Source organism: Panicum virgatum, chromosome 3N (assembly GCF_016808335.1).
Source record: "Panicum virgatum strain AP13 chromosome 3N, P.virgatum_v5, whole genome shotgun sequence".
In the NCBI taxonomy this organism is placed as follows: domain Eukaryota; kingdom Viridiplantae; phylum Streptophyta; class Magnoliopsida; order Poales; family Poaceae; genus Panicum; species Panicum virgatum.
Window position 1 is genome coordinate 22,846,651 of NC_053147.1, and position 18,712 is coordinate 22,865,362.

The window sequence follows — 18,712 nt, forward strand, 5'->3', positions numbered from 1 at the left end:
CAAGATGCCCGACAGGCGCGGCGAGGGCGACTACGACTACGAGTCTATCGCCGCTGCGCTGCCCGCTGCCACCAGGGGCGGATCTAAGGGGGGCTAGGGGGATTAAGCCTCCCTACCTCCTCAAGATTCATAGATACCCTCCTAAGTCTTCTCTTCAATTTTGACATGAAACAATGAAGAAGAAGAGGGGAGGAAAAAGAAGAGAAATGAAGGAAAAAGAATATAGTTGATATGAGCTCTTTCTAAATATGGAGACTAGATTCGCCACTGACTGCCACCCTCCTAGCCTAAGACGTAGCGTACTGCGTACGTGCATGGGGCTTGGGCGCTTGGCTAGCCGGCTGCTAGCCTGCTACTGGGTAGGGCAAACCCTACTGGATCGACGTACGTGACTGGCGCAGTCGCTCGCGGAAGCATACCGCATTCATTTCCTCATGATGCGTTTCTTCTTCTCTCTGGGAGTTCGTTGTTGTTTGCACACTTGCGCGCTCCTCAAAAGTTGAGACGAGGCGGCGGAGTGGGAGAGCTGGAAGAAGAAGGCCAGTGCGCGCGCGCGCAGAGGCCGGCAGCGCAGGGCATGGCCGGTGAAGGGACAGGACGGCACGCGTCCAGCCAAGCAGGCAAAGCGTTCTGCGCAAACGTGTGCCGGGCGCTTCCGCTTGGCGCCCCATGCCGGGCGGTGCGGCGCTGCCCTGGCTGGCCCTCCTCCCGGAGCTGGCCACTGGAGTGTACGGCCGTGCTGGTCATCGGCTGCATGCCGATACCTGCCATCCATGGACGGCGCCGGTCGCCGGTCAGAGTCAGACCCGGAACCGGAAGGTCGGTCGGCCCGAAAGCTCGAGCCGCGAGCGGCGGTTAGCCGATGAAATGGCAGGTCACATGATGCGATCGGTTGTGCTACAACCACCACCACCACGCTTTGCCGGCATCCTACGGTTTGCGGGGGTTTCTGATTCGCCCAAATCAAACGTGCCTCGCGCTCCGTATAGCCCCTGTAGCTAGGTGTCCGGCTGACTCTGCCGGTAGTCTCTCGGTCACGTACGCCATGCATGGGTGATGAGAGAGAGAGGTGGGCTAGAGAGAGAAGCAGCACGCGCGGCGGCTGGGCGGCCAATGGATCATCGAGCGCGGCCGCGGCCGCGGCCGCGGCCGGGGCCCGGGTCACGGCCATTTGGCTGGCGCACTCGTCGTCGCACGTACGACGCGGGTCAGTTATCCATCACCCACGAGGCCACGACACGACGCGGCCGCCCCGCCCCGCGCTTACGACTTTTCTTCCCCGCAATGCATCCGAGTTGCCCTCCACTCCCGGTCCAGATGCAGCGTATGTCGGGGCAGCCAGGCGCCAGAGCACCGGCCCCGCGCGGCCCTCGGCGCCGGCCGCATGACAGCATGTCCTGTGGTGGCCCTGGCTGGTGGTGGTGCCGCCGAGCTCAGCGGCGGGCATCAACCCATTGGCCATGGGCAGCAGCATCCACTCCGCTCGCGGCGTGTAGGGTGGGGCGCGCCCGGCCGCCCCGCGCGGTCGCTTTCCCCGGAAAGCCTGGCGCGGATAGGATAGGTCTGCCCTGGCCCGGCCGGCGGCCCTGGTGCGCGGCGCAGGCTTTTCCATCTCATCGGCTTTGGACGCGCACGGGAGGTGGGAGGAGGGGACGCGTGGCGGCGCGGCGGGCGCACGGCCCCGGGGCGACGGGCTCGCGCGGGGGCCGCGACACGTTCGAGGCGTCCCATGTGCCCGCGACGAGACAGCGAGACCGATCGGGCCGAGGCGCGGCTCGGCTGGGTCCGCACCGCCTGCTCTGGATGCCGCTGCTGCTGCCTGCCCTCCTCGTCCCTCTCATCTTTCCGCGCCCTGCCCCACCGCCGTGCCCGACCGGGCGAGCAGCACCACCAGCAGCCTGCAGGCATCCTCCGATCCTCGTGTAGGTGTAGGCGTGTAGTGTAGCCCCCCCTCCCATCCATGCACGACGCATCCCCCGGCCCGGGTCTTCCCTCTCTGGTCTGGTCACCCACGCCACGCACGACACTTATGGGTAGTTTCCTTTCTTCCTTCACTGGGCGGACGGCCGGCGGCCACTAGCGCGCTGAGCACAAGGGTTTCCGGGCCACCAGGGACACCCCTGTCAAGGCGTCAAATCTTGCAGCTGCTAGAAATGGGGATGGGGCGATTACGGTTCCCGGAAGCAGCAGTTTTACATGATTGGATCCAATGGATCCTCCTGCAGGTTTCTTCCGGTAACCACCGTCCATCGATCAAATTAAGCACAGGTCATCCTGTGTGTGTGTGAGCGCGCTTCAATAATGCTTAATTAATTGGCTGTAATTATGGTTGAATAATGCAAAGTTTATACTCTGACTCGCTACAAAGGGTATGCAAATGCAAAGTTCATATATGAACATACAGTTCCCCTCCTGCTCAGGTGATCTGCTGCGTGTCGTTGTCGTCCACCACCCTGGCCACTTCACGCGCGCACGAGCACGCCGCGAGTGTCCGCACGTCCAAATCTGTCACTCAACCAAAAGAGGATAACAGTGAAGTAAAGGCTGACTAGAGAGTTGATCGAGCAATAAGCATCTATAAAGAGAGAACCTCATCACATCATCCATTCGGCATTTAGCAAAGAGACTTGATGATGTTTGTCGTTATATATAGCAGGGGCCTCAAATGCCTGGGTCTTGTTCGGTTAATCCTCCAAATTGAGGGGAATAATTATTCCCCCTACAGATGTAAAGGGGAATAATTAGTTCCTTCCAATCTACTACGAACCAGGTTAGCCGAACAGGACCTTAGTAGGGGAATACAATAGGAAATGGCTAGAGCAGCATATGCTAGAGCATCTGCAGCAAATTATTTATCTCTCGTACCTGTATATTTTCTCTCTCCATCATCAATAATAGTTTTTACATGTTTTGTACGGAGTAGCTAGTGCTGTAGTAGACTACTCAAAATATAGGATGGAGGAAGGAAACCCCTACATTTAAGTAAGATGGATGTGTGTTTTGGCGATCACTAAAAAAATTTAAATATTGATGATTGAATTGGTAATCTGTTGGAGGATCTCCTATTACCAAAAGGACACATATTTTTGGTATTGGGGAGAGAGATGAGTAATCTGCTGGAGAAGCTCTATACTACATATTAGATATCCAGTTTCCTATTGATATTGTTTTTGCAATTAATTTGCTTGCAATGTATAGGTAAATAATGTACAAATTTTGTTTGCCCGTGACGTCCATAAATTCTGTTTTTTACTCCAGAAACTGGTTGTAGCAAATTAATCGCGAAAACAATGCCATGAATAATGTTTCTTTAACCCACATTGTGCATACGTTAATCGTGTCTCTTTCTTTTTAACAACAGGTTGAATAATTACCACTAGCTCCGGTCCTCATCACGTGCGTGTCCTGCATGCTTCTAACGTCAGCAGAATGTTGACCGGTCACCCGTTTGTGGACGGAGCTAGCCTTGACGAGCAACTCCCCATTTTTTTTCCTTGAACAAAAAAGAAAAAAAAAGACAATCAAGCTGCAGCACACGGAAGAGCAGTTGCATGTACAAGCAGCGCCAGTGTGGACGCGGGCACGCAGCCGCGCGCACTGACACGGTACTCGCGCGCTGGCTGGCATGCCTGCAAGGAAAGGAAAGGATGGCGAGAACTTTCTCCGATCCCTCGGCATCTGTGTGCTAGGCTGCTAGCTGCAAGGTAAACAGTGCACGCCTCTCTCTCGCACAGACGCGCTGTGAGATGGGGAACTAACTGTTTCAAATCATGAGCCGTATATGCCGTAGCCTAAGCTAAGCTACACCCACGCCGCCACTCGCGCGCACAGGTGATGCCGAGGGATCGGGCGTCCCAGGATCTCGTCCCGATCGTGGGCGCCCTTTTACGCTCCCTGTTCAATATAATTCGGCTGGTTCCCCGTTCACGGCGCGTTTCTTCTGGTAGTAGTAGTAGTAGTACCAAACCACAGATGGGAAGAACAGCCTCGTTCATCGACCGGGTGCGCCGTCCCAGACCCATGCATGATGCTGCTGTCAGCTAGCCGAACCCACGGCCACGGCACGATCGCCGATCAGAATCTTGTCGCCGCTGTTTAGCGAGCAGATATTCCACGAGGCCCCCATCCATCGCTCTCTGCATCTTGGCCTGATGTGTCGAGGAGTAGCATCGGCTTCCCCAACATACAGGGCCGGAGGGCCCTGCGTCAGTATGACAAGGAGAGGACTAATCCACCATGATTAGCGAGGACGAGCTCGCCTTGACCGCCATTAGCACGGCGAGAGGAAAGTGACGGAGGAGCTACTCCTGAATCCATCGTACGTCGCACACCGTGAGCGAGCTCGATCGTATTGATTTCAGGGCCTGTTTGGCTCCAGGACTTTTTCCAAAAGTCCCTATCACATCAAAAGGAATCTTACTATTTTATATTATTAAATAAAATCTATTTATAAATGTTTTTTGACAGCTGAGTGCTTTTTCGCGAGACGAATCTAATGAGCCTAATTAATTCATAATTTGCTACAGTGATGCTACAGTAACCATTCGTTAATCATAGATTGAGATACATCATTAGATTCGTCTCTCAGTTTAGCCCCAGGGTTCTGCAGTTAGTTTTATAATTAATATTTATTTAATACTTCTAAATACTAAAAAGTCCCTGTGACTTTTTTGAAGTCCCTGTTCCTAAACACCCCCTGAAGCGCGCCACATCAGGGCCTGACATTACCCCCCCCCCTCCCCAACCACCTGCGGATGCGGAGTGGCCGGATGAAATCCTCCGCCGTGCCATCCCGTTCCGTTCCACGTCCCCAGCCTCCGGCCGATCTTTGTCGTCGATTCCAACAGCTACGCGCAGGCGGAACCATTGCCAGCAGCCACCCCCAACTCCACGACGACGACCGCCCCGTTGGCTTGTCGCGGTCGGCGGCGACTGCGACTGCCACCACCCTCGCGTCGAGCTCCTTGCGCTGGACCACCTGCGGCAGGCCGCCATTAACACGCATGGCGCAAGCCTGGTGAGTACCACAGTGCCTAGCTCTGCGCACACATGCAACCGGGCGCGTGGTCCAGGCCCGGCGTGATGTCCCCGTGCTCTGTTCGCCCCGTGCGCAGCAGGGCCCAAACGAAACGATCGCCGCCTCGACTCCCAAATCTCCCTCGACCGAAAAACAGGTGCATTACAGGTGAAATATTTAACAACGCGAACCCCAGGAGCTCAAGGATTACAGGTGTATTACGGGTACGGGCCGCACCGCGTCCCGTTCTAGCTAGCTAGAAGAAGAAAACAGCTCGAGCCCACGATCCACGGAGCGCACGCAAAGCGGGCCGGCCGTACACAGAGAAAGCGGCTTAGGTGGCGGGGCGGCACTGCGGCAGCCTCCTGCTAGGACGCCCGCGCCGCGCGAGTAGAACGCTGCACGCTGCTTTGCGTGGGCGCCCATGATAAAATCCCCAGCGTGCGTGCTGGAGCCGGAGCCGGATGCTTGGTTGCCGGCCGCTATTATATCAGCTGCCCGGGGGCAGCTGGAGCGCGACGCCGATGTGACGCGGCCACAGTGCTGGCGACACCGGTCGGGCAAGCAGGCAGGCAGGCTCCTCGCGTTCGCGTTCGCGTCCGCTCATCACCACCACCATCATCACCAATTCACCATCTATCCCCTCGCGCCCCCCGTGTCCCGCTCGCGCCCCGGCCCCCGGCCGCTTCCGGGTCAGCTGAGGTTGAGCCAAGAGGTCGAGGTCCAGGTGGTTCGGGTGATGATGATGCCGCCGCCGCTCATGGGGAGGGGGAGGCCGGGGTGGTGGCGGTGGTGGAGGGGGAGGGGGAAGTCCGCGCGGAGCCTCGGCGTCGTCGCCTGCGCCTTCGCGGTGGCCGCGGCGCTCGTCGTCTCCCTCTGCTTCGTCGGCGGCGCGCTCGCTTCGGGTAAGCTGAGCTACCTCCTTTGTTAACTCTTTGTGAGTTTGTGTGTGTGTATGTAAAGATAGCTAGCTAGCTTTGGTCATCTTTCGCACAGCAAAATTGTTCATCGCATGTTCTTCTCGGAAGAAGGGGTGAAAAAAGAGTTACACTTTCTCGTGAGTTCTGCAAAGTATAGACGAAGTACATTGATTCTCGACTTCCTGTTGCATCTTCTCGGTTTTCTTTACAGAGATTCTCGTCTTCTTGTTGCATTTTTTTCTTTCTCTCTCTTCCATTCCGTCTAGGAGAGCTGGCTGCAGGGACTGGACTACGTACAGATTCAGTTTGCTGAGATAGCTCGAGAGGAAAACCAGCACTGGATGTAGCGAGCTGCGAGCATGCATGTTCTGCCGGCTGCAGCTTCTCTTTTCTAGCGCAATCTGTACTTGGTGACCACTCATTTTCAGTCCCTCCTCCGTGAAACAGATCTCCGGAGGAAGACCGAGGAAGCGGCGGCGGCGGCGGCAGGAGCCCATCCCGGTGATGATCAGGCGGTGGCGACCGAGGTACGTACACGCGTCGATGCTCCCTCGTCCCGTTCCGTTCACGCACAACACGCACGGCACCGCACTGCCGCTGCATCCGGGCCTTCGTACGTGGAAGGAGCTCCGAAGACCGGCCACCACGACCATCACACGCCCGGCTGCACCGTACGCATCGATCTCCCATGCACAGGTCGTGATCCGCTCGCAACAGGCGCCTCGCTCCAGTCTGCCGGTCATGATCACCAGCTGGAGCGCAGCACCACCGCGGCGGCGCCGGCAGCCTCACGGCGGCGTGCGTGCGTTCCCTCCCGGCACGCCTTCCGCGGCGGCGGGTCGCCGCCGGGCGAGTAGTGACCAGGCCATGCCTCGCTGCCCGTACATCGCGTCACTGCTGAGTATTGGGGCAATCAGAACCCTTGTACTACTAGCTTGTAGGGCAGGGACCATGCTCGGGCTGAAGCTTGATTGAACCGCAGCTTATGTGGTCTTCGTGTGTTGGTGCAGGTGCGGGCGCGGGCGCGGGAGGCGGTCTACCACTACGGCGGCCGGCGGCGGCTGCTGTCGGGTGGTCCGGGGTCGCACCCGCCGCGGTGCACGTCCAAGTGCGGGAGCTGCAGCCCCTGCTACCCGGTGCACGTGTCCGTGCCGCGGGGGGTGCTCGTCACCACCGAGTACTACCCGGAGGCGTGGCGCTGCAAGTGCCGGAACCAGCTCTACATGCCGTGATGACTGAGCGCGCGGCTCGCCGTCGTCACAAGCCCGTCCGGCGCGCGTGAACAACCGCCCCAACAAGGCAAGCGCGAGCAGGAGTCCAGGAGCAGCCTGAACCACGGCTCCTGCCCGCCCGGCGGTCGCGGCGCCGGCCGCCGGCGTACGCGCTGCGCAGCGCCGGCCGTCCGTGACCTTGGACCGGCGCCGGCGGGGCGCGCGAGGCGAGGCCGCGCGTGGTGGTGTGGCCTACCGCGGCTGGCCGGGCCAGCCGGCGGGGCAGGGGGCGTCGGGGCGGGCCTGCTGCGGCGCGTGTCTGCGAGCCGCGCTGCCGTGTAGGTGTAGCGCTTGCGTCGCCATGCCCCGCCGCATCGCTGCGGATCGGGCAGCCCGCCGCGGCCCTACCACGAGGCGCGCACGCCGCGCCGGCAGGCAGAGGCAAGGCAGAGAGGCAGGGGCGCCGCCCGCCCGTGGTAAAGAAAGCTGCGGCTGTTTTCTCCCCCTGGCGGCACTGTTCATATGATTTTGTCCACGCCTTTCTGGCCAGTCCAAAAAAATCATTGTTTTTTTCCTCCTACTCCGCGGTTCCATGATCTCTTGTTACTGACCGAGTTGCTGTCGCATTCTCACATTACGGAAATTCCTAGCAGAAAAAGGCGGCGATTCCCGTACCGCGCGACACGAGCGGCAGCCCGGCCGTGCATGCATGCATGCGCGCAGCTGAGAGCGCGGCGCGTTTGCTGGTGGATCTTACCGGTCGGCAACCACATGCATGGCGATGGCACTGGCACACAGCCACGACCTGCAGGTGTACAACGCGTGCGGCAGTTTTCAGGCCCCGTCTCGTCAGGAGCCGGCGCCGCGGCCGCAGGCGGGCCGCGGGCTGCTGATGCGTCGTCGCCCGTCGGTCGACACAGTGCGTGTGTTCTCTGCAGCTGATGGGGTACAGACGTACGAGTACAGTGGTGGGGGTTGTCCGCGGGGAAGACGACGCGCATCGGCAGTACCCCGTCTCTCCACAGTGTCTCGCACCCGATTCATGTCTGCGCGGCCGAGATCGACGAGCCGCGAGAAACCCAGGTCGGATAACGTTCGGCCCAAGTAGTTCGCCGCGCCGCTCACACCGTATTCGAGAGCCCAACTGGTAAGATCACGACAAATCATGGGCCGTGCCGCAAACTGAAACAACAAGTTGAAGCGGTTTGCCCTGAAGAAAAAAGAACAAGTTCAAGCGGGGCTTCCCCTGAAGAAAAAAAAGAACAAGTTCAAGTGGGTTATAAGATGCGCAAGAGTAATAAATTGTGTTCCCCTTCTCAGAAAAAGAAAATTGTATTTTCCAAGAGATATGTAGGAGGTCCCAATTGTGCCATCTCATTATTTTTTGACTAACTAGCAAGGTGGCCCGCGCTAATAGCGCGAGTAGCTAGTTTTTTATTTAATTTTTTAAAAATATTTACATTGACAGAAGAGATGTATTTTATAATTTATTTACCTCTCATTTGCTCTTGTTGAATATTATACTACTTGCAGCTTTTTATGCATAGGAGTTCATATCAATCATCACTTTTTATGTTGCTTTATTCTATATTATAGTTGCACATTTTAGTACTTAAACCTGCAAAATCTAAATTTGAGGATTGAATTCAATTTTGGATCACCTTGAATACGGAGCAAATTGTACATAATTGTATTCATATAAAGTTTTTTTATAATTATGAAATATATTTATATGTATTTGATAGTTATGTTTGCCAACAATCTGTAACTTAGATGTTGGAGTTCGATTTGTATCTTGCAATATTTTGATTAATATTTAGCAAAAAAATATCTAGTGTAGTTGTTAGAGCAATTAAGTAGCATCTAGCAGATCTAGACCTGACTCATCATCGCAGCGAAATAAAAATGATCATGGATTAGACAAAAAAAAGTTATGTTAAAAAATAAGTTGAGGCCTCCTGCTGGCTTTGGTAAATAAATATTATGCAAAACTTATATATATGCGTGCTATGTTAATGCATATATGTTTTAAATTTTTTATTTAACTGAACTTATTATTATTTTCCCCACTTTGGTTACTGCACAATTTATTGGTTTTTAGCCCATATGACTGCATATATTAGTCTACTTTAGAGTTTTGTCATCTCGGTGATAGATAGTTCTATATATATCTTTGTTGTTGTTTCTAACTCTTTTCTTTATTTTTCATTTTCTCTAGCAATTTTTATTGATTTCTCTGTCTTCTATTTTGTTCCTCGGTATATTTGAAATCGATTAGTGTGTATCGCATCCGATGCATCTAATGGAGAAGTTTCATGTTTAGTATTGTGCCTTAGAGTTTTTTCTTCTGAGCGAAGAGGAGCATCGACAACGTACATTTGTTTGAATCATTTGATTTTGTACTGTAGGCAATCGACTTTGAGATAGATTAGCAGGGCTTCAGGCCTGTATCTGTGGCTAAAATAATTTCAGTTGTGGCTTTTTTGATGGAGCAACTTTTTTATGGATATAGAGCTGTTTTGAAAACCATTCGGTAGAACCGTTTCTTCTATTTTTTTCATGAATATATGAAAGATGTCAAATGTCCAACAGGACATGGCTATAATTTAATATTTTTCTCATTCTAATGATATTATTTATAGACTAAACCAATAAATTCACTTTTGTCCTTTTCTTTTGCCCTCGTTTTCTCATTTTTTCTGCCTTCTTTTTCTATTCTCCTTTTTCTACTTTCCTTACCCGTTCAATCTTGGTGCTTCTTTATCTTTTTATCTTCTCTTTCTCTATACTTCTTTAGAGGTATCGATCACATTTGTGTTCCATGCCTAGTGTGTACTTATAGAAGATTAGATGGGGATAATAACGTTAATAATTATCTATGCTATTTGATTCCTCACATGACTAACTCCCTGATTTTTCCCATACATCTATTTATTTACTTTATTTGCCATGAAACTCAAACTTGGATTTGTATTATTGCATTTGATACTATTTATTTAGCTATATTTCTTCTTAATATGATTCATAATCACTACACATATCAATAATAATTTTTTTTATTCTAGTTCTTGCATTTATCTATTTATGAATCATATTTGATGCCAATTTTTTTGTACTTTTAATTTTTAATTTAGCTATTTGGCTAATAATAATTTTTTGTCGTGTGCCAATGCTAATTTTTTTAATTTTATAAAATTAGCTATTTATTAATCGTATTTGATATGAACTCTTGAGTTATTTTGAACCGTTAGATCTAGATCTTCATAAAATCCAACGGTGCAAATTCTTCTCTTTTTTAAATTAATGTGGGAATTTCTACACCCTCTCGGTGAATGTGGTGGCTTCTTTTAACACTCCTTTAATAATATAATTTTATCTAGTGGTAATGCTATTTTTTAATTTGATAATTCAGATTTTTTCCTATTTAGTAATTGTATTCAACATGGACTCTTTGATTAAGCCCTAATTTCCTTATTTTTTAATTCCAAATTAAACTATTTACTAATAGTATTCAGCATGGACTCTTTGCCATGTCTTAATTTTCCTTAATTTTTTAAATCCGAAATTAGCTATTTATTAATCGTATTTGATATGAACTCTTGAGTTATTTTGAACCGTTAGATCTTCATAAAATCCAACGGTGCAAATTCTTCTCTTTTTTAGATTAATGTGGGAATTTCTAGACCCTCTCGGCGAACGTGGTGGCTTCTTTTAACACTCCTTTAATAATATAACTAGCAAGGTGGCCCGCGCAAATAGCGCGGGTAGCTAGTTTTTTATTTAATTTTTTAAAAATATTTACATTGACAGAAGAGATGTATTTTGTAATTTATTTACCTCTCATTTGCTCTTGTTGACTATTATACTACTTGCAGCTTTCTATGCATAGGAGTTCATATCAATCATCACTTTTTATGTTGCTTTATTCTATATTATAGTTGCATATTTTAGTATTTAAACCTGCAAAATCTAAATTTGAGGATTGAATTCAATTTTGGATCACCTTGAATATGGAGCAAATTGTACATAATTATATTCATATAAAGTTTTTTATAATTATGAAATATATTTATATGTATTTGATAGTTATGTTTGCCAACAATCTGTAACTTAGATGTTGGAGTTTGATTTGTATCTTGCAATATTTTGATTAATATTTAGCGAAAATATATCTAGTGTAGTTGTTGGAGCACTTAAGTAGCATCTAGTAGATCTAGATCTGACTCATCATCGGAGCAAAATAAAAATGATCATGGATTAGACAAAAAAAAGTTATGTTAAAAAATAAGTTGAGGTCTCCTGCTGGTTTTGGTAAATAAATGTTATGGAAAACTTATATATATATATATATATGCATGCTATGTTAATGCATATATGTTTTAAATTTTTTATTTAACCGAACCTATTATTATTTTTCCCACTTTGGTTACTGCACAATTTATTTGTTTTTAGTCCATACGACTGCATATATTGGTCTACTTTAGAGTTTTGTCATCTCGGTGATAGATAGTTCCATATATATCTTTGTTGTTGTTTCTAACTCTTTTCTTTATTTTTCATTTTCTCTAGCAATTTTTATTGATTTCTCTGCCTTCTATTTTGTTCCTCGGTATATTTGAAATCGATTAGTGTGTATCGCATCTGATGCATCTAATGGAGAAGTTTCCTGTTTAGTATTGTGCCTCGGGTTTTTTTTCTGAGCGAAGAGGAGCATCGACAACGTATATTTATTTGAATCATTTGATTTTGTACCGTAGGCAATCGACTTTGAGATAGATTAGCAGGGCTTCAGGCCTGTATCTGTGGCTAAAATAATTTCAGTTGTGGCTTCTTTGATGGAGCAGCTTTTTTATGGATATAGAGCTGCTTTGAAAACCGTTCGGTAGAACCGCTTCTTCTATTTTTTTCATGAATATATGAAAGATGTCAAATGTCCAACAGGACATGGCTATAATTTAATATTTTTCTCATTCTAATGATATTATTTATAGACTAAATCAATAAATTCACTTTTGTCCTTTTCTTTTGCCCTCATTTTCTCATTTTTCCTGCCTTCTTTTTCTATTCTCCTTTTTCTACTTTCCTTACCCGTTCAATCTTGGTGCTTCTTTATCTTTTTCTCTTCTCTTTCTCTATACTTCTTTAGAGGTATCGATCACATTTGTGTTCCATGCCTAGTGTGTACTTATAGAAAATTAGACGGGGATAATAATGTTAATAATTTTCTATGCTATTTGATTCCTCACATGACTAACTCCCGGATTTTTCCCATGCATCTATTTAGATTGAGCTAATAATAGTCACATTTATTTGTAGGTTTCGGTGCTTTACCCTTTATCCCAGTGATTATTACTTGTATGGAACTATTATATGCCCATAGAATCATAATTCTTTGTTGACCACCATCAGATTAGTTTGTATAACTAAAGTTGTTCAAGAATATGCAATATTTATGATGATAATTCTTGTTTGGAGAAAGCATTGGTTCTTTAGCGGATATTTCTCTCACATTAATTCGTCTGCGTATTCATTGGCCCACACTTACAATCATAATGTGCCAATGGTCTTGCAATAGATTGCAATATGTGAAACTCTGCGCATCATCATTATTTTTTCGTCCCTATCTTGACGTTTGGTTGCTCCAGAAGAAATGGATTGATTGAGTTCGGCAATGATTTTGAGTAGAATCCAGTGTGCTTCATGCAGCTGCATGTATTGCATGACGTTCTTGAGACTCAAAAAGTTGTGATTCGGAATCTCGGGCAAAGACTATGGTCGCTTCGTAGTGCAGGGCGTTCCAAAGATTTTTCAAAGCAATTATTTCTTTCAATAGTACCAATACAATACAACTATGGTCGTGTTGTCACGCTTATGCTGCTGCCATTTTTTTTGCATCTTTAAGGAAGGTTAATGCGAGACATAGATGGTAACATGAGTTTTTATGTCATGCGGACCCTGTATTTAACTTTAATTGGATACAGACACTTTTTGGTAGTTTAAAATATTGCATCTCATTAAATTGGACATGGACTCTTTTGTCCAATTTAGATCGTTAGATCTTCATTAAATCGAATGGTGTAAATCCTATACACAAATACTATTTAGATCTTCATTAATTTGGAGTATTTATTAACTTTATTTGCCATGAAACTCAAACTTGGATTTTTATTATTGCATTTGATACTATTTATTTAGCTATTTTTCTTCTTAATATGATTCATAATCACTACACATATCAACAATAATTTTTTTATTCTAGTTCTTGCATTTATCTATTTATTAATCATATCCATCTTCGACATCTCTTCACGTCGGGGCAGTGCCACGACACCGGGGGCACATCGCGTCGGAGGCTCCCTCTGCCAGCCTATTGCCTGCGACCACCGTGCTGCTAGCTACCAGTAGTTGCTAGGAATTCAAGTCAACATTATCTCTTTGCAAAGAGGTATTAACAGTCCAGATTAATTCTAAAACATATGTTTTTCCATCAAGCTCACGTATTACCTATGCCCCCCTCTTCTTCAATCGTCCAGAATGCGTAATCCGTTTGCAAAACTTTTAACAGATACTAACAATATGACATACTAAAAAATTAGTCAACTGACAACAGTTAGACAGTCATAGAATAACGTAGGAATTTATATACCCTCTCGACGAACATGGTGGTTTGTTTTAACACTCACTTAATAATATAATAGAATTTATACTTTTCATTTTAAATTTAGCTATTCAGCTAATATTAATTTTTATCTAGTGGTAATGCTATTTTTTTAATTTGATAATTCAGAATTTTCCTATTTAGTAATTGTATTCAACATGGACTCTTTGACTAAGCCCTAATTTCCTTATTTTTTTTAATTCCGAATTAAACTATTTACTAATAGTATTCAACATGGACTCTTTGCCATGTCTTAATTTTTCTTAATTTTTTAAATCCGAAATTAGCTATTTATTAATCGTATTTGATATGAATTCTTGAGTTAGTTTGAACCGTTAGATCTTTATAAAATCCAACGGTGCAAATTCTTCTCTTTTTTAGATTAATGTGGGAATTTCTAAACCCTCTCGGCGAACGTGGTGGCTTCTTTTAACACTCTTTTAATAATATAATAGATAGATGGAAAAGGTTCTGGTTTCAAACTCCTGCCGTGGAGATGCATCGGTTCGCAATTATTACAAGCACACTCAAACTACATTATATTAATATTATCGACCAATACAAAAAAAATGAATGAATATTGAATTGCATAGTTCTAGACTCTAGAAGCTGGCATGCCTCAACTAGCCGTTCCTTTCGGCCATCAATTTGCTAAAACGTAGTTAAGAGCTGAAGGTAATGTGACCTCCCAAAAATATTTATGGTCTTTTATTGTTATAAATACAACATCATTTATAAAGACTCAATTTGCCGAGCATTCCTGACTGATCGTGGCGTGAAGAAAGGAAATGCGTAGGATCACACGGAACAACAAACCCACCACTCCCGGCTAAGCAGTCCACTACCCCTAAGAAATGGCTTTTTTATGTGCCTGCTTGTACTTCCCAAAGCGTTTTGGAGAGCTAAACGATTGAAGCAACATGCAATGTTTGCTGGAAGACAAGCTCCGGATCAAGTGGCTTTATTAATAACAAACTTTTTAAGGAGAGAAAAAAAAAGAGAAAAGCACAGGCGCCTTTGGCAGTTCAAAACTGGACACCATGGCCCGTTGGGCCAGAGTGGGGCCCGAGGATCTGATAAAAATACCCCACACGAGCACGGAGCACCGAGGCACCGAGCCGAGCAGCCGCGAAAAAAATCCCACCCGCAGATTCCCTACAAAAGTTCCCTAAAGTTGGAAGGAACCGCCGCGTAAAAAGATCACCCGCGCGCCGTCCCCAGGACCCCAGATCGCCTTCGTGTGGACTGCAAGCCGGCGTCCGGCGACGGGTACGAGGCTGACGCGCGAAGCGAGCAAGCCGACCTTGCTCCTCTGCCGCCGCGGCGAAATGCGGACGGCGGCCTTGCTCTTCGTTTAGCCGCGACTCCTCATCAGGTGCGTTTTTCCCAGGCCTGTCTTGTTGTGCCCGATTTGCCACCCTTGAGATTGGACCTCATGCGCATTAGGATTTTTTAGGCTTGGAAGGAGCTGTTGGTCTCATCTCCTGGCGAGGCAAACCAGTTTTGAATCGTATAGGTGACCCGAGTCAGGTTATTTCCACGCTTCTTGTAGGATTTGGTCGTTTTACATGTGTATATAGATAGATGGCACTCCTTGCTACTTCCTCGAATACTAATTTGATGCCATGGTGCAAACAATATTGTCGAAAAAAATGGGGGAAAGATATCACTTGGTCCCCCCCCCCCCCCCCGCGTGGAATTATACCTTCGGCTTTTCGAAAAAGAAAAGAATTATACCTTTTATACCTTTGTCAGCTGCTGACACCTATTTCCCTGCTTGTTCTGTAGCATTTCTTTTATTTGCCTTATGCATGAGTTGTGAACTTATGTGCTGATTTTGCAGATATCATTTTGCTCGTGCCAGCTGAAGGCGGTTCACCTAGGAATGCAGAATCATGTTGTGTAGCAATAAAGGGCCATCTAGATTCAACAGATCATTTCTCTTTCGTCTGAATCATCCTTGTTGTGCTTTGATGAGGGCGTGGGGCTTATGTCATATTTGACCGTAGCTTGGTGATGGTGGTTAGTTTTTCTCTCAGTGTCACCAGCAAATTGTAGGAGGGTGTGGATTTTGTGCAGGTGCTTGCATAATGGAAGAGAGGAGCGTCTTAATGGGACGATATGAAATTGGGAGATTGTTAGGACAAGGGACCTTTGCAAAAGTATATTATGCCCGCAATCTTACTACTGGTCAGACTGTTGCCATAAAAGTTATAGACAAGGACAAGATTGTGAAGACTGGTCTCATGGATCAGATAAAGAGGGAGATCTCGATAATGAGATTGGTTAGGCATCCAAACATTCTGCAGCTTTTTGAGGTCATGGCCACCAAGAACAAGATCTATTTTGTTCTCGAGTATGCTAAAGGTGGTGAGCTTTTCAACAAAATAGCAAAGGGGAAGCTCACCGAGGAGGCTGCAAGGAAGTATTTTCAACAGTTGATAGGTGCTGTGGACTACTGCCACAGCCGAGGTGTTTATCATCGTGACTTGAAGCCTGAGAACCTGCTACTGGATGAGAATGAAACCCTCAAGGTATCCGATTTTGGTTTAAGTGCCTTAGCTGAGTCGAAGAGACAAGATGGCCTGCTCCACACTGCATGTGGTACTCCAGCTTATGTTGCTCCTGAAGTGCTCAGCAGGAAAGGTTACAACGGCGCACAGGCAGATGTCTGGTCTTGTGGTGTGATTCTGTTTGTGCTTGCGGCCAGTTATCTCCCATTCCATGAAAGAAATCTCATAGAGATGTATAAGAAAATTTCAAAAGCTCAGTACAGATGCCCTCGTTCTTTTTCTGCAGAACTGAAGGAGCTCCTTTATGGAATCCTTAATCCAGATCCTAATACAAGGATGCCCATCTCAAGAATAAAGAGAAGTGCTTGGTACAGGAAACCCCTTGGGCTGGCAGCGCTGAAAACTGAAATAGTCAACAAGACTTGCACAGAAGCTGCCACCTCTGGCTTGACCGACTGCATTGGTTCTGCAAGGAATCAAGGATCATTGACGCTAGTGAACTTGAATGCATTCGACATCATTTCCTTATCCACAGGATTTAATCTCTCCCGTCTGTTTGATGAAAATTACAGCCAAAGGGAGTCACGATTTACTTCCAACCAGTCAGCAGAAGCTATCTTTGAGAAGCTGAAGGAGTTGGCCAGGTGTTTGAAGCTCAAAGTTGCAGAGAAGGACGATGGCGTGTTGAAATTGGCCAAAAGCAAGGAAGGAAGAAAGGGTATTCTTGAGCTCGATGCGGCGATATTCGAGATTGCTCCTTCTTTTGTATTAGTCGAGTTGAAGAAGACCAATGGTGACACATTGGAGTACCAGAAGCTGATGACAGATGTCATTAGGCCATCACTTGAGGATATTGTGTGGGCATGACAGGATAATCAGCAGCAGTCATGTATACTTAAAGACATGCAGGGCAGCGGCAACTGCAACCATTTCCTCAACAGCAGGAATAGACTCAGTACGTTCTCACCATTGCCACCATGATCATATAAAAGGGCGATAGCCAAGTTTGCTACTGTGTCTTGACAAATTAATATGCTTTTTTAGACAAGTATTAACCACAAAACTTTCATAGGTTTGCGCTGTTATGTAAATGCAGGCCCTACAGTTACCCATTTTTCTTTATCCATTTTCTTTAACATTGTAAAGCCTGCCTGCCGCATGAAAAGAAGTGCTGTCTGGTGTTTTCAGATATGATCGCTGTGAAAGAAAAAAAAAGACTAATCAGGGCTTATGGTTTATGCTTTTCACGTTTGTAAGATTCCAAGTGGCCAGTTATTAACTTACTATGACTGGGAAGTCCTATATCTCCCGGACTCCCTCTCTTAAACTGGTAATCCCAACTCCAGCTGATAAGCATCTCCAGTCACTGCTTATTACCCCGTGCATGCTTGTAGCACAGCAAACTAGCAACAAGCCGCCCTGACGATTGCGTGCAGCTAATGGGCTAGCTCAGTGGAAGCAGCAGCAGCTGGAACAAGCAAGATCATGGTTGATACTTTTTTTTTTGAGATCAAAGGAAGAATTGTATTATATCAAAGCTGAGTACATCATCAAGATACACGCAATACTTTCAAAGTACTCACGCATTAAGCAGCTCCAAATCTCAATCCCAAACATGTGTAAAAAATCAAATGGAAGGCCACACAGGCATACGCTCAGCGAGTTGGCTGAGAACAAGCGCCCAAAGAACGGCGACCAACATCCCTGTAGGTTGGAACGAGCACAATCTTCTTCTTCCTTCTTGCGTCTTTCTTCTTCCTCTTTCTGCCACCGATGAAGAAGAGAGACTGATCATAATCTATACGATCCAAAATTGATTGACATCAGCTTGGAGGACAGACTTATTCTCACAAGCCCTTCACCGTGGTTGGATCTAACCACGGCAAAACGGAGAAGTGGCCGAAGAAAATTATTCCACGATGACGGCACCATCCCCGCCTCGATGACGCCATCCGGAAACCTAATTCTCCATGTCGTCGCTCCAAGCAAGTTGCTGACACTGTAGATGCTGTCACCTCCTTCATCGGAGCCGTCATGGAGAGACCCAAGCCACCCCATCTCTTCACCGTTGCCAGAGAGGAGGAAACAAATCTCCCATACCACAAACGCAGCATGGAGAAACCCTAACTTAAAACTTGATCTATCAAAAACTATTAAAAGAGATGGATCCCCACTCCCTCCAACCTCCGGCGTGATGCTAGAGGTGGGAAGGGAGGGGGACCAAACGGTGAAGGAGGCGAGATCCGGTGGTGGGCAGGAGGGAGGCGCCGTGTCGCCCCAAGGGCGACACGGGGCAGAACAAGTGGATTCACGAATTTGCCAACCTATTTGCCTTTTACTGTAAATGGATTCACGAATTTGCCAACCTATTTGTTGATTTTCAGGATTCCCAA

General features: G+C 47.1%; 2 protein-coding genes across 2 annotated transcripts; both read left to right on the plus strand.

Moving 5' to 3' along the window:
• The first annotated feature begins 5,406 nt into the window (after positions 1 to 5,406).
• LOC120665162 lies at positions 5,407 to 7,728 on the plus strand. The gene is made up of 3 exons (XM_039944621.1): positions 5,407 to 5,922; positions 6,385 to 6,464; positions 6,948 to 7,728. Exons 1-3 carry the CDS (start codon positions 5,442 to 5,444, stop codon positions 7,167 to 7,169), a joined length of 783 nt encoding a protein of 260 aa, XP_039800555.1. The 5' UTR covers positions 5,407 to 5,441; the 3' UTR covers positions 7,170 to 7,728.
• A 7,270-nt stretch (positions 7,729 to 14,998) lies between these two features.
• Positions 14,999 to 17,510, plus strand: LOC120665161 (CBL-interacting protein kinase 28-like). Its single transcript, XM_039944620.1, has 2 exons — positions 14,999 to 15,181; positions 15,650 to 17,510. Exon 2 carries the CDS (start codon positions 15,897 to 15,899, stop codon positions 17,184 to 17,186), a length of 1,290 nt encoding a protein of 429 aa, XP_039800554.1. The 5' UTR covers positions 14,999 to 15,181; positions 15,650 to 15,896; the 3' UTR covers positions 17,187 to 17,510.
• Positions 17,511 to 18,712: the final 1,202 nt, after the last annotated feature.